Source organism: Rhipicephalus microplus, chromosome 4, assembly GCF_043290135.1.
Source record: "Rhipicephalus microplus isolate Deutch F79 chromosome 4, USDA_Rmic, whole genome shotgun sequence".
Lineage (NCBI taxonomy): Eukaryota > Metazoa > Arthropoda > Arachnida > Ixodida > Ixodidae > Rhipicephalus > Rhipicephalus microplus.
Window position 1 is genome coordinate 155,146,258 of NC_134703.1, and position 16,496 is coordinate 155,162,753.

General features: G+C 42.4%; 1 protein-coding gene across 1 annotated transcript; it reads left to right on the top strand.

Annotated features, from left to right (window-relative positions):
• Positions 1-126: 126 nt before the first annotated feature.
• On the top strand, positions 127-15,987 carry boca (LDLR chaperone boca). Its single transcript, XM_075893785.1, has 5 exons — positions 127-1,217; positions 1,883-2,032; positions 5,313-5,394; positions 6,426-6,573; positions 15,555-15,987. The coding sequence occupies exons 1-5, from the start codon at positions 1,061-1,063 to the stop codon at positions 15,585-15,587; spliced, it is 570 nt and encodes a 189-aa protein (XP_075749900.1). The 5' UTR covers positions 127-1,060; the 3' UTR covers positions 15,588-15,987.
• Positions 15,988-16,496: the final 509 nt, after the last annotated feature.

Genomic DNA, 16,496 nt, shown 5'->3' on the forward strand with positions numbered 1-16,496 from the left:
TGCCGGCGGAGACGACAATATCCGGTCCCGAGATGTCCCTAGATATGTCCTAGAGAAGATACTCTAGGCATTCGCAAATTGTGCATGCCGCGCGACGAGTGTCCTTGTGTGACGAGAGCTATTTAGTTTGATCAATGTCACTACAGTAGACTGTGCAATGAAACTCAATCTGGAAGGCCATTGTAACGCCTCGTACCTTTGAAAATTTGCAGGTGTTAAATGCTAGACCGTTGTGGCGAATGCCTGTTAGGCATTTTGCGCTTGTATTCTTCTTCGAGCCCTCCCCGAGAAACACTATGTGAAAGCTAAATGACAGCGCCACAGAACAGCGCTTTACGTCGAGAGAAATTGCGAACACCGGCGTCACACACTCCGGTAATTCCTTTTGTGTGAAGGCAGCTTCTCATGACACAAAAAGTAGCGATTTTCAGCCTGATTGTAGGAAACTTTTTGCCTACTCTAGACTGTACCGTGTGACACAGGCTGTGCGAGCTGCTTGTTCGGGTTCATCCGATTTGCAAAGTGGAACGTCCTCAGCAGTTTTCAGTTTGGCTGATGGTTAGGCTGATTTGGCGTTCTTTCGTACGTGCAGCTAACAGGCGATGTATTATCTAAATTTCCTTTTAATTACGAGTATAGGCTGGACAATTTTGCGAATAGTTTTTCAAAGCAAACAAATTGCAGTTTAGCTGGTCGCGACATCTAGTAATGAAAAGAAGAGTAGCTGCTTTATCTCGTTTTTAACCTAATGTGTAAAGATCAAAATTTCAATGATTTTTAATTCAAAAATAGATGTCAAGACAATTAGTAAGTGATAATATTTTTGCCGTGAATCACGTAAAACTCTGATTATGCTGCCACATTGCAGCTTTCTTTTAGACATCCGGTGTGGTGTTTCCGGCGCTTACGCTGACGCTCTCTTTCCGTGCGTGCGACACCGTGAATTTGAACGGAGCAACCGCGACTTCGCCAAGTTGCTGCGCCCGTACTTTTCGTGGCATGAGCGTGCGTAGCTCCGAGAAGTCGTGACACGTTTGGTTCGTCGTTGAACGAAGCTAAAATGAGGAAAGTGCTGTTCTCGGCAGCTTTTGCCCTTCTCTTCGTGGCGTCAACGGCGAAGAAATCAAAAGAAGGTGCGAAACCAGACTGGGCCAAGAAGGACGTACGCGACTTCAATGACGCCGACTTGGAGAGACTTTACGAACAGTGGGAGGCAAGTGGCTGCAACGTGATTTTTGAAGTGTGCATCACACTAGGGCTCTGGCCTGTCGATTCACGGTCTCGAAAGATCCCAAACAGGGGGTGTGCACTGCTTTGCAACCAAGCGGACTTGTCTTTGAAGTCCGCTTGTCGAAGCGTCTGCTTTACACACCGCCTGTTTATAATTCTTGCGTCACAAGCTTTCATCTTCCCCTGACTTTCGCCCTTTTTTTTTGCTGTAGATTTCAGTGGCTCACGTCTCATCGTCACGCAGTGGTCAATACAGGTGTAAATCAATGTTAATAATGCTCAAAACCAGTGCGATATAAACTAACAAAAGTCTAAAGCAATATAAGCTACATGAATAAGCACGAGTCAATGGCAATAATTGACGTAAATTCGCAAAAAAAAAAAAAAACTTAGAAATCATCTGGCTGATACCTGCGCCGCCCAACAGAAGGCGCCACCGCCTTGGCAAGCGCGCTTTTGCCGAGGCTGTGGCAATCGCCAAGGAAATCGCTGGGTTCCCCGCGTTACGCACTTTCTCACGTTTCACTAAAGTTGAGCTGCATTAAACACCAAAATTGGAAATACACTGACACCTGCACCGACATTAATGCAGGACTTTTGAGAATGTAATCAGGTGACTCTGTCAAACTATTATGCTTCCTTCTGTAGGAAGACGAGGAGCCGCTGGAGCCGGATGAACTGCCGGAGCACATGCGGCCGGCTCCAAAGATTGACATGAGCAAGATGGACACCTCTAATCCAGAGAACATATTGAAGGCATCGAAGAAAGGCAGGATGCTTATGACATTTATCACCCTCCTAGGTGAGTCTGGCGGCTACTGCAGCGTAGCCTGCATGCTATAATTGGAATGCTCGTTCACATGTACTGCTGGAACCACACTTGTCTGGAGCACTCAGTCGGCCAGTTCAGTTGCCGTTTTTGTAGAAACATGCAGAGATCGGCACTTTAGTGATACTAGACCGCATGCTAGGTACTTTTGCTGTAATTCAAGCACAAAAAGAAGCTTGTGGCTAATGTGATTAAGCAGCTGCGCATGACACCAGCGTGCACTGCAATGTGCCGACTGCTCTAAACATGTGTGATTCTGAGTGTACGCATGTATGTGAAAAGATTAGCGTTTCAAATGTCTGCATGAAAGCAGGGTGAGGTAAGTGCACATTTAGGCTGCTTAGAAGCCAAACATCATGTTAATGGTAAGCATCTTTTTTTTTTGCAAGAAATGGTGTAAAACTTAAGACCTTCCCTCGATGCATGATGGCTTGAAGAAATAGTGACTATGCGAATTTTGTCTCAAAATAGTCATTTCACAGCTATCACAGGCAAGAAGTTCAGGAGAGGCCTCAAATGATAATAAGTTATTGAATGGGGAATGTCACTAGAGTCAACATATAGACAAGTCCACTACTCTTTGTTGGAGTAGTTCTAACAAATAGGCATTTACTTTTGCAACTGTTGGCTTTAATTACATTGCCTGTTCAACAATTTCTCATTACACTGTTATATAGAATTATGGACACCACGAAAGAATGTCAAGTGTTTTGAGAGTTTCCTGTTTTCGTTACTGCCTCGCAAGAAAGTAAATTTGGCTAGCAGGGCCATTGTCCTAAAAGTAATACTGAAAGTGAAGCTGCTAGTCCTTGATCGTGCTGACACTAGAGGCAGATAAAGCAACTGCTAGAGCATGCTGCCTAATACCAGTGTTGCACGGTGCAATACTGATGATGAATTGGTATCAAATACAAAACCAGTTGGCTCCCTTATGCAGCTTGTTAAAAGGAGCCAAATATGAGTAAAAATTCTCTCTAAACCAGGCCCATTTATTTTATTTATTTGTCTTACTGTTAACCCTCACTTGAGGGTTAACAGCATTTGTAATCCAAACTAACCATGTGACACCCCTGTTGACACGATACTGCACCCATGTTTTATCCACTAAGCATTGCGTTACACTGCATTTATTTTATCTCCCGACATTTACAAAATAACAGCTTTGAAATTTGATGTGACCAAATGAAAGCTTTTCAACCGACAAATTCAGGATATCTAGATCCGAGAGATTGGCATGCTGGACATTTGACTCTGCCAGCAATGTGGTTTGCTGCTTTTAATCAAAACACTGCTTATGTATTGTGATTCTTTTGCCACAGGCTGTCATAACACATTTCATGTCATTAAGTTACAATAACTTCATTAGCCATTAAGCGAACAAATGAAAAACTAGTCATTTGAGCAGATAACACAGCTAGGCTGAGAGCGTGGGGAAATCTGGAGATCGCCATAGAGAAATGAATGGTTTGGGTGTGATGCAGGAGTGCAGAGTATGGTGTTTTCATGAAAACAGCTATTTCTATTGGCTTACGTTTGTGCTTAGATCAGAGTTGCCGGTTCCGCTTATTATAAGCGAATTTGAATGTATGGTCACTTGTTGCATTATTTGGGACTTGCCTGTGCTTTTTGGAAAATGTTGCATCACCCAGCACAAATTTTTTGATCAGAAACACTGCGAAACTTTGGTTCCCTATACCAGTCAGCATTTGTAGAATATTGGAACCTTAGTGCACAGACACGAGAACACACAAGAAAGGAACACACTGGACCAGCGGAGACGAACAACTGATATTTATTAACAAACCACAACCCTCTTTTTTCGCACCTCATGAACACTGCGCATGAGCAAATCGACATCTTACAAGCATTGACAAAAACCAATAACACCTTTACCTTAGACAGTGTAATGTCACATCTTATTCAACGATTCGATTCTTTTATCATTCAGCTAAACCGAAGGGTGGCCCCGCCGCGGTGGTCTAGTGGCTAAGGTACTCGGCTGCTGACCCGCAGGGCGCGGGTTCGAATCCCGGCTGCGGCGGCTGCATTTCCGATGGAGGCGGAAATGTTGTAGGCCCGTGTGCTCAGATTTGGGTGCACGTTAAAGAACCCCAGGTGGTCTAAATTTCCGGAGCCCTCCACTACGGCGTCTCTCATAATCATAGAGTGGTTTTGGGACGTTAAACCCCATATATCAATCAATCAAATCAACCGAAGGGTGACTGGCGCACATGTCTTTATGAGGCATGATGTCTTTATGGTGCGAGATCACACCGTCTACGGTAAAGGTTATATCTGTTTATGTGGATGATGTGTGAAGACGTCAGTGATGGTGACTGTGTGTAAAGCTAGAAAAATTCTTCTCTTTATTCATGCACCTATTCTCATTATACAAAATAAATGTTTGCACACCTTCCAGATGTATTTGTAGTATTTTTTTCCGTAATGCAACGCAATTTTCAATAATAGGAACATTTGTTTACCTTTTGCTTATTTGGAGCTTCGGAGAAGCACTGCTGCCTTTTTTGGGCTTCTTTCGGGGTGACTGTCAACTTGTTTGCTTGGCGGCACCTAGCAATTTTGACTTTGATCTATTTATCCATACCTCGACGGGCTATTATTGATTCACCGCCTCAGTGTTTATTGATCAGAGGTGTGATGGAGGGGAGGAGTGCCATGACCTTTTCCCGCAAACTCTTTCATGGGATATTCTTGATTTAAATATCTCGTGTGAGTCGCATATTTCATAAAAATTTTCCTACTTGATTGCAAGTACTGATAGCACTTATTTGCGGGTAAAAGATCAAAAGGCGTGTTGCATATACAGCACTGATTATGTCAAATACTGGCGTTAAAGAGCAATTACATCATAATCAGAAAGACTAATTTTGTGCCAGTGGACTCGCAAATCTACTCACTCAGGCTCGGGTCAAACTGTGAGTCTGAGTGAATCTAACGGAACAAGTTAGTAAGTTTGAGTCTGAGTCAGTACAGTTGAGAAAAAGTTGGGCGAGTCATAGTCCGAGCGAGTGCAGTTGAGTAAAATTTCGGTAAATCTGTCCGAGTGAACTCTCAGAGCAAAATATGTTTTGGGAGTGAGTTTCAATATTACCGCTGACCTATGGTCACAAATACCATCTCCCTCAATTGATTGGGCATTGTTGGCCAATAATGTCTGGTGGAAATTTTTCTCTTCTTCCATGTTGCTTTCCTCAAGTTGATCCTTGCTTTGTATTGTTTTTTTATTTTTCAGGAAAACCAACGAGAGAAGAGACCGAGGAGATAACGAGCATCTGGCAAACAAGCCTAATGAATAACCATATTAGCGTAGATAGGTAAGTTCATATAATGTGTACATATTTTGTTAAGCAGAGTGAATTCTAAAAGTATTTCTCGTAGTATAAGCAGTAAACATGTGATTAAGCAGTCCTTGAGCAAAAATTCCAGCTGCTAAAATGCAGCATTCAAAAGTGCACGTTAGCAGATTTTGCTTTCGACTGCCAACCAAAGCATAGTCTTTGTGTATAGCACAAAGGAGCCCAGGGAAGGATAGTGGCAGGTAACTGCTTTTTTATAGCCTTGTAGCAGTAATTATGAGACGAGGGATACTTTCTTTCATTGTTAGCCAGCTTCATATGGCTTTGTATTGCTTCATATTTACTATTAAATAAACTTGAGCTCCTTGGCTCCTCCCGTAGTTCTTGCTCATTATGCCTGGTAAAAAAAAAGGTTTCCTCATAGTATTCCCGAAGTGTATCACCGGAGGTTAGCAAATTTTACTAAGTGATGGGGGGCTGTGAACGCCTTTAATCCTACAGTTCCTGTATAGAGGAGACGTACATGTGTTCCCTGATCAAAAACAAACGAAAATAGTTATCCCGCGAGAAACAAAGTAAGGGTATTTCTTTTTCTATGCACATCATGTGATCGCATGTTTAGACAGTACTGCAGTTGTGCTTAATATGAGCTGTAACGGGGTGCCTATGGTTTAAGGGGTACTAGCCTGTGCCATGGCACTTGCAGACATTGAGTTGGTTTAAAGAACACCGGAAGCTATAATAATGTTGTAATTTATAATTTACCAGCTTTCCTTATAGTGGCACTGCCATGTGCTGTTGGCACCACTTTGAACATGTGCACTGTGTTGGAGCTCATACTAGAAGTGACTCTGCACTATTTTATTTATTTTTTTTTCTGTGTTTCACATCTCTTTCACTTCAAGATTTTGCTAGTTTACATGGTCAGCTTGAATACAGCTTACACATTACTGCAGTGCCTGGCTTCCTGTATTGAACCATAGCGAGGGTATCCTTTGTTTGAATTCAGTGTGTACATTAACATGGGCTATTGCTCTTTGCCTTTTCAGGTACATCCTTGATGACAACCGAGCCCTGTTCACCTTTAAGGATGGTTCGCAGGCTTGGGAGGCAAAAGATTTTTTGGTTCAGCAGGATCAGCTGGAAACGATCACCATCGAAAATAAGCCATATTATGGGAAGAATGCTGGCGACAAGGTATGCTAAAGTGTTGCCGCATTCCTTTTATAAAAAAAAAATGAAGGGCAGTTGTTAATTCTCATGCTAAACGTTTCCAATTTTGAAGATTTAATTTATGAGACACTTTTGCTACTGGAAGTAATTGAAGACCGCAAGGTTTTATAACAAGTAATGTAAAATCAGCCAAGAAAACTGTATACCTGTTTTAATAATAATAATAACAGACAATGATGCCAATAAAAGTATACTTTCTTTGGCATCATTGTCTGTTAGCTCTCAATAATATTGTTGAAGGTAGAAAACCGAGCTCTGACTAACCACTTCTTTACTCAATACCTGTTCTGCAAAATTTGATGCTCAGATAGACAAATTGGTTCTTTTTCCTACATCCTGTATCTGCTTAGAGCACTTTTGCAAATGCTATATTATTTTGCTAGTGTAGTGGCCAGAACACTGCATTCTTTATGGGACTGAGCACGCTGTTGCGAGTGCCAAAATCGTGCTGTATAAAACTACGTATGCAAATGGCAGCCGTTCCGAAAACTAGATGAAATACTTGAAAATAACGAAAAACAGCATTATTCTGGGTAATCTAATATGAAGAAGCACATTCGATGATCATCGTGCCAAGAACGTCCTATTAATTTTGCACGTATTTTCATTCATTATTCAAATTCGCTTCATAGTTGAAAATTTGATTTTTACACAGTTTTCGGAAGTATTTACCATACAGGCAGCTCAGTGGCTGCTCCATAGCGCTGCTGAGCTTAGTGTGGTGGTTTCAGTTCTGGTTGCAATGGCCACCTTTAGATCAGGCGAAAATGTTACACTGCTCGTGTATTTGTACTTAAGCTTAGGCACAGACTTAAAGCTTTTTCCATGAGACACATGCCAAGTGCAACAGCCCGCCAATGCTGTTGCTCTTGTCTAGATAGATGGCGGGCCACTCGAGTTTCTGAGGCAGGCACATAAACACTCTTAAGCATCCTGAAACTGCAGCAGAATCTTCGTGAATGAATTGCTCAATCTCTCTAGTTTATCCTATCTGCTGTCTGTCACCTCGTGTTGTCAGTTTTGGTGGGACGATTGATGGGTAGCTGTAAATGTGCTCTTTTGCTCGTGCTCACACTCATTCGCGTGATGCACGATTGGCAGCGAGCAGTCCACACTCCATATACATGGAGCGTGGACTGCTCCATGTATACGTGGACTGCTTGCTCCATGATATATGTATATATACATATACATATATCTGTAGCATCAATTGTGTCAGTCTTGCCATGCATAACAGAAGACAACTTCGTCTTCCTGGGTGGATGCCGAAATGCCAATGTATCGTATTCACTGCAGGAGGTTCTGAATTTGCTTTCAATGTGTATACTTGGGAAATATATACCAACCGCACATTCTGTATGGTTCAAACCAAATGAATCCAACTGACAGGCCAAGTGAAAAAAAGAGGACATTATAGTTGTATTTACTTGTAGTGTAGTGACTATGACTTATTTAAGCATACAAGGGCCAAAATTTGCTATATTTGTTGGTAAGATCCCAACATACAATCATCAAGTTACACGTTCAACACCGTACCAATTGGTCTATGACTAAATTCGGTTTCTTGCTCACTTGGTTGGGTATTTCTGTACGTTTAATTTTATTCATTTGTTTATTACTTGAAAATACTGCCAATCTCATGTGAGATCAAGGCAGAGAAAGGGGAATTACAGCACCCAGAAAAATAAGAAAATGAAATCAATTAGAATTTTTCACCAACTAATGCAGAATTGCAACTTAAGTTGTGACATATTGAAAGAGCAAAAGATTACAGTAGGTTGTACAATAATGCGCATGAAGTACATAAGTGCAAATATAAGTAAAGTGCAAGTTATACAATATACACGTTATTCCTATAGAAATAGAACAAGCTTGAGGTAAAACAGTTGTGGTTATACATAAATGAGGTAATAACATGACTAAACCATGCTGTATCATTAGTAAAACTTGCTCTGTTGTAGAAAGCTTGTCGAGCAAGTAATTTCTAGGAGTGTGAGCCAGTGACACTCATAGGCAAAGCTGCAACGGTGGAACAGTCCTTGTTGCCAGAGGGCACCATGTAGTGTATGTGATGTTTGAACGAGGTGGCAGCTGACCGATAAACCCCTGCATGCTTACCTAAGGCATTGTGTCTGCACGGACAGACAGTGCCAGTGCAACGTCTCAAGCAGTTTGGTAGGCTTTTCAGCTTAGATTTGGTATCTCTGAAAATCTGGATTTTCGATTGTTTAAGCTCTGCCATAAAAGGTGTACATTGTTTCTTTGACACACGCCGCAACACCCAGTGTTCATTAATGTAATGTTTCAATTAACTAAGTTTTTTCAGTGGTCCTAAAGCTCAAAGTCACTGTTCCTGCCGTAATTACATTTTTGTTTTTGCAGGAAATTCAAGACATGTTAGACCTTATCAATGAAAAGTTTGGAAAAAAGTGATGCTACTCTAATCTATTCGAAAGAACCGTGAAGAAATTGTTTCTCTGTTTTCATTACAAGAACAAGCAATTTCAAATATTTAAAGGCCTCTGTCACAAAGACAGAAGGAATATTGCGAATGGGGTTTATCTTTGCCAGTTATTGCAGAACAAATATGAATGCCTTACTCTCCATGTATAGTGCTGCTAATTTACGACTGTCCTGATTAAAAGTAAAGACCTCTTTGTCTCCTCTTCTAGAATGCGACACTATGTGCCCTCCTCCATTACTTTTTTTAAGTGCCAATCCTTAAAATGGCCATGTTGTTTTATGCTGTTGTAGTTTGACGTAACGCAGGCAGAGCCAAATATATTGCAGTCGTTTTAACACATGCTCGCACCAAACGAAAGCCTTCTTTCTCTTCTTCTTCGAGCACCTTGATAATTACTTTAACGCAGGCAAAACCACTTCGAGCATAGCCATTTGAGCACGAAGTCTCACCAAGGAGGTCTTCGTGCCTTTGTTCCTCAAGTGCTTTGATGATAATAAAAATATATAGAATTAAAGATATAATAATACAGAAAAAGCTGTAAGGGGAAACTGAGGAGAAAACTCCCAAGCATTTCCCCGAGGGTGAACATGGTTAAGTGCGAATGCAGGAGGTGATGCTATGAGGGGTATTTATTAATTCGCACTATTATATTTATTAATCACACTATGGTGCCTTTATGGTGTAATGGTTCCTGGGAATCGCAATTTGATCACACGGGGGGGTTTACGTTAACTCACTGGCAAATGCCAACGGATTTTAACTTTAATCCCCCTCATAGCATCACCCCGTGCATTCGCACTTAACCATGTTCACCCTTCAGGGAAATGCTTGGGAGTTTTATTACTGATGATGATGATTAAAGTGTAATTAATGACTTTAAGTGTTGTTTGTTATGAAGCATTTGTACACAGATACATTATATACGAAGTATTATTTATTTACACTTCACGACGCGTCCGGACGAGCAAAGTCCAGGGCTCGCACCCTCTCCCGCGCAGCACGTTCACTGGCTGGAACGGCTTCGGGAACGTCCACTCGCCGTTGACGATTGCGAGCGGCGTCTTGACGCCAACCTTCATCGCCCTTCTCCGCCTGACGCTTGCGTTGTCGTTCCGCTTCTTGGGCCGCGTTCGCGGCTCGATGTTGATGCCTCATCTCGGCCTCTCGAGCGCGCAGTTCACCATCCGCTGCACGCTTCGCCCACTTGTCCTCGGCCTCGCGAGCGCGCAGTTCGGCATCCGCTGCACGCTTCGCCCGCTTGCACTCGGCCTCGCGAGCACGCAGTTCGGCATCCGCTGCACGCTTCGCCCGCTTACGTTCGGTCTCACGAGCCCTTCGCAGCGCCGCCTTGTCTTCTAACGTCGGCGAAACCACCGCGGTACCGTCACCTCCAACGACGGGTGCAGTGCTGGCATTCGGTTGTACTGCATTCATTGTTGATGGTAGCGTTGCCTTCGGGACATCCATCGCACGACCCGCTCTCGACGGGAGACTGAGAGAGAAGGCGGGCGCGCGCGAGAGAGGGGTGCGCGCGCAGCTGCAGCGAGCGAAGAGAGCGGAGGAGCGAGCGAAGGGGGAGGGGGTATAAGGCGCGTTACTGACACCGATATCAGCGTCGCGTCCGTGGCTTATTCGGTAGAGCGTCTGGCTGCGGCCCGCCAAGTCCTCTTTCTTTTAAAGATAGAGAGAAGACTGCGGACGCCGCCGACGGCGGTGGATGGTTTGGGGTCACTTATAAAGTGTATTCACACTTAAAATAAAGAAGGCTGCTCAATGCGGCACACTATTCAGACGAAAAAATTGAGAAACTTTCTCAATTAGTGCTTACTTTATAGCCTTTGTCAGTGTGCTTTACAATAATGCAGTTTTTCTCTCAGGAACATTATTCTCTCGGGAACTAAGTTGGGATTCTGCTGCTGAGAAGAGCAGAAAGTGACGTATGATGTGTGAACTATGGTACCGTACGGATGACATTGCGGCTTGTGTGAAGGCTGACATTTTGTCCTAGCTTAGTACAATCCTCTGATATGCCATTTTGCCAGAGGCTACAATACGTAAATAAAGTAAATAAATATCATGACATTGCAAAAGCCAGGTTTTACAGGTCAGCGCAGCTTTTTCTTTCATGTAAGTATAAATTAAAACAATCAAAATCAGTTAGAAGCCATTGATCAATTTCTGAAATTCTCAGCATGTGAGCAAAATGCACATACAAGATCTGCTGAAACAATGAATGCTGGCAAGAAGTACTGCATACCATGCAGTAAAGAAAAGTGTTAGTTTAAGGGCTCATTTTCTCTCTCAGATGCAATATTAATGAGAACTGACACAAATAACGCCGGGGAAAGTATAGGGGATGATGTTAGAAGTAATTGTGACGTAAATTTACATGACAATTACTTCTAACATCATCCTCTATACTTTCCCTGGCATTATTTGTCTGCTAGTTCTCATTTATGAATACCATGCAAGTTATTTCTTATATGGACTTGAAAAACTTAAAAAAAAAAAACAAGAAAGTGAGAACATATGCCACGAGTGCAGTGGCAGGATGCCGTTTCGTAGGTTTGAAAACCAAAGCTATGCTGAAGTCAAAAATGCTGGCCTCAGGCTGTTAGTGTGCTATGATGGTTCAAGTCGCGTAAATGTGGTACTGACACTGGCAAGAGGTGCTGTCTCAGTCTGCAACTAAAGTGCGCTAACCATTAGAGGCGCTGTGAAGACTCCACATGCCAAAAGAGAACATATGGTATCTCTGTGTAAATGTTTCCTGTAGCCTGATAAGTTCATCAAGGCCAATTCAGTGACAATTTGCTCAGAAAAAAGCAGTTGCACTTCTATATTCTGGCATATCAGTTCACTTTCAGGTTGCAAGTTGGACATATTGCAAACTGTTTCCTCCCTTGACTAGGCTTTCATTAGGGTGTTACTTCTGGGACATAATGTCAGCAATGATTTCCCATGATGAAGTAGCAAAAAAATTAAGAGACAGTTATAACACTCTCCGATGTGAAATATGCGAAATATGGCTGCAGTTGCATGAAGTGGAACAAAGAAGCCTAAAACTTGTTTTTTGATTGATTCTGCAACTTAGCTACATAATGTAGTCCTTAAAATATAAAATATTTTGTGTGCCCTTTGAGGGGCAAGATTGTTCCTGAACTGAGAGTTACAAAGTAAATCAACATACCATATTAATTTCGGTTCAGAAAAAACAACAAAAAGGTTGTTTTAAACAAGTTTGAATGATAGTTGTATACATGGTTGACAGAAATTACAGTTTCTCATTGACCAACTTGCAAATGTTCAACATACCGTAATCATTGTTCAAATTGTTTGCACTCGCGTAATATTTTCACCTATTGGGTAGAGCTTCTTTGTTGAAAGCGTATACTTGTGGGTTCTGGCATTCGCGACGCTGAGCCTCTGCCCAGACAACTCATTCAGCTGCGCCATTCGATGATGCACTTTAATGAGCTGTGTTGTACATTTTCAGGAAGAAAGCATGAGCCCTGGAATGCATGACTTGCACAGTGTGCTTTACTTGGCAGCTGTGGCGCAGTCAATGTTGCGCTTGTGCTTTCATTTTCATTTTTCTTTTCCTGCTCTCATTGATTTTGTCTTCATCCTGTGCTGTGCCATGTTTTCTCAGTTACTTATCACCTGCTCTACTGTTCTCACTATGTTTTTACTCTATCTTTCTTGTCTGGTTTTCTTTGTGATAATTGTGATTCATTTTGTGCTGCACTTTGCGTTTGTGCTCTCACCTTCGTCGTTTCCAATGGTTTGCTGACGAGGATGAAAGGGCACTTAAGGGCGGGTACGAATTGGCATTAACGAGCTGCATTCTAAAAGTTTTTCAGGCACACAACTGTCTCTTAATACTGAAAACGGCAACCTCATTTCATGGCAGCCAACAGTGATCCTTTCTACTTCTAGTCTGTCCCTCAAGACCGCATTCTGTGCACTTTCACAGCTTGTGAGGCAGCATTCACAAACCTGGAAGAATGTGGTTGATTTTAAGCTCTTTTGACTGTCGTCCATAGTATGATTCTACATGTACACAACTGTCCAAGTTTTTCTTATACCGGTGTCACACGGGCACTTTTAATTGTGATCAGCGTGACCCAGATCAGTTTTCTTGATCGAGATGAACTTAATGGCCACTGCTACATGGCTCAAGCTAATCCTGTTTGAGCTTGAGTTGTATGAAATGCACCAGGTGGCACTTGCGTGCCGTAAAACCTGCCATTGCCAAAACTCAGCGTACAATATTTTAATGGAGCCATTTATTAGAAATATGTTATTCGTGCAAGAACTGCTCGAACATCAAAAACTTTGCAGGCCACTACAAAAATAATTTCATAAATCTATCATTCTGTAGAGCTTCTTTTGAACTTATCTGTATTGCTGTGCGAGAATCTTGATCTTTTATATAAACTTAATCTTAAACTTTTATTTTTGATGGCACCTGCTCGTAGTCGTCCAGTCGCAGCGAAACTGCAATCTCGTTGCACAAGCCAGAGTTCACTTCTGTTGCCTCATGTGTCCCAGTTGCTCCTACCGGCAGTGAATTACTGTAAAGGGCTCTTCATTCGACCGCAAAGTGCACTTATGCTGCGACGAAGTCGAAAAGCTGATGACAGTCACAATCAATTTGCTTCGAGGTGCTCCAACTGCTCTGACGGTGCGAGAGTTGAACTTGTCGTCTGCTCATCGTCTGCTGCTCCCATAATTACATGCAGACAATACGAATCTTAAAATATGCAATATTACAATTACTTTTCCAATGGAAACACTTTATCATTTCTTTTATAAGTAAATATCTTGCTTTCTAAATCTGTATTTACAGAACCATGCTTGATTTTCTTGTTTCTTTTGCTTTCAACAAGCTCTACCAAGGGTGCAGATCTCTAAATGGGATCACGATGCGCGGATCGCGATAGTCTTGATCCCAATCGGGCGTGATCGTGATTAAAAGTGACCGTGTAGCAACACCTAATCCGGATCGTGGTTAATTCTTATTGGCACTGATCGCAATTCAAAATTCCCTTGTGACACCGGTAATAGGGTAATTTCGGCTCGTATTTATTTGTTTGTGTATGACAGGAATGCTGCATTCTCCAATTTGCAAATAAGTTTTTAATATCCTTAAAAAAGTAAGTCAAAAATGTGTTTGCCCATAACTTTAATTAGGGCTATTCTGAAGCTTTGTTTTTATAACACGAAGTACAGTAATGTCTCCTCTCGCTTTTCGTGGCTCCTACATTTTCAGGGGGACGGACTGTATAGAAATTTTGAGAATGATGAAATGGCGGTGGGGTCATCAAGTAAGCCATACAGAGTAGTCAGCACTGAAGCGTAACTTGTGTGAAATATTAGGATGGGGCCTTGGCCTTACGAGATAAGGGGAAGCAGAGACAGCTGATCGATTCAAATTCAAGGAGAAGAATTCACATAAGGTGAGGCACACATTGGACAGAGATGATTCATAGAGTTATTACATTGATCATGGCTGGATCCCGCCGTGGCCGCTGCATTTTCGGTGATGGCAGGAGGGCTTGAGGCCCGTGTGCTTAGATTTAGGTGCACATTAAAGAACACTGGATGGTCGAAATTTCAGGATCCCTCCATTATGCTGCATCTGAATATCATGTCATGGTTTTGGAATGTTAAACCACAACTGTTATTATTATCATTACTACTATTATTACTATTAGTATGAGTATTATTATATTGTTCGTGGAGGCAGGGAAACATAATTGATGATTGAAGGTGTAGGTGGTCGGATGAGATAAAGAAATTGGCAATTGCAAGGTTGAGTCAGCTTGCACAAGACAAGGTGTTATTGAAGTGCACTGGAACGGGCTATCTTTATTTTAGGTGCGTAAAATAAGCCAATGTTGATAATGTTTGCAAAGGCACCCCGCTCGTGGATTCACAGAGCAGCACCAATGCCGATGAGACACGATCGTTAATGGAACGTATCTCCCGACTTTATAAACTCCAACTAGGTCATGACTTACAGTGATGACAGCATTGCATTAAAAATAGAAAATAAACGGAGAAATTCGCAAAAGTGTTGTCCGTCAACTCTAGGGCGTCTTTCTTTTGCGTTTCCCCTGCACTGTTATCATGGATGCATGTTCTAGTTTGCTTGATTTATCGTCCTTGTCAGCCACAGCAGAGAAGTGGTTATGGAGCTCGGCTGCTGACCCGAAGGTAACAAGTTCTAACCACGTTGTGGCAGTCACATTTGATGTTTGTGGAATGCTACAAGATGCGTACTATGTGATATAAAATCACATCAAAGAATGCCACATGTTTGCAATTTACAAAGCCCTCCACCACAGCATCTCTCATAAATATGCCATGGCTTTGCAACCTAAAACCTCGCATGTTGTCGTTTACCATTCTCATGCCGTTCATTCATAAGTGTAATTGTGATCTGCATGTGACACTGTTTTGTCTTACTATGCAGGCACAAAGCAAGAAAGCAGTAGATGAGCTGTGACATTCGTCATCGTCGCCACCATTTCCAAGGTCACTCACTGCGTCTGCACTTGCTTCGTAATGCGAATTCGTAACAAATTTTTCTTGACGTCCAACAGTGGTGTCCGTTGTTTTGTGACTGAGTCCCTGACAGATGCTTATGTGCTTATTTATTCTTAAATGTGAATGTGGAGATAATGTGAACTATCGGTAAAGGTGTATTTATTTCGCAATGTACAGATTTTCTGCTCTCTAATGTTATGCTAATGTCTGTGCCAAAATTAGGTAAAATTAGGCTTGACTATGTTTGGTGGCACATTTTTGAAAGCTTCGAGTGCTGTTGGTGGTCCATTCTTTTTCCTCGACTTACGGGGAAAATGTCACTGAAGAGATGTGCTCGAATAAACAGGTTTGTTTTTGTACATGCTTTGTGCTTCGTGCTTTTTCGTGGTATAGAACAGCATTGAACTGCTGGAACCGCTCTAAAGGGCGATGGTGGTGGTGGTGGTGAAACATTTAATAACCATTAAATGGTTACAGAGAGGTGATTGGCTTGGGGCCTTATTGGCCTCCTACCCTCACAGCACTAGGTGGAACCCCTATTCCGGAGCTACATTGGCAAGCAACGCCACCCGCGCCCGTTGAACCAGGGCCTTTTGGGCATTCAGGTCTTGACAGCCGAGCAGGGCCGCCTCCCAGTCCTCTCTCGTGGGGTTGGGGTTGGGGGGGATCCATGGATTAAACTGGCACACCCGGAGGATGTGGAAGGTGTCAGCCACCTCACCACAGAACTGGCACGTGCCATCAAAGGATGAATTGAAATGTTTTAGCACCGCCGGGCACAGTACAGTATTGGTAAACAGTTTTAAATGGAGGCGCTCGTCAGTGCAATGCAGTCCCTTACAAGGGTCTGGATAGCGCCGGTGCGCCT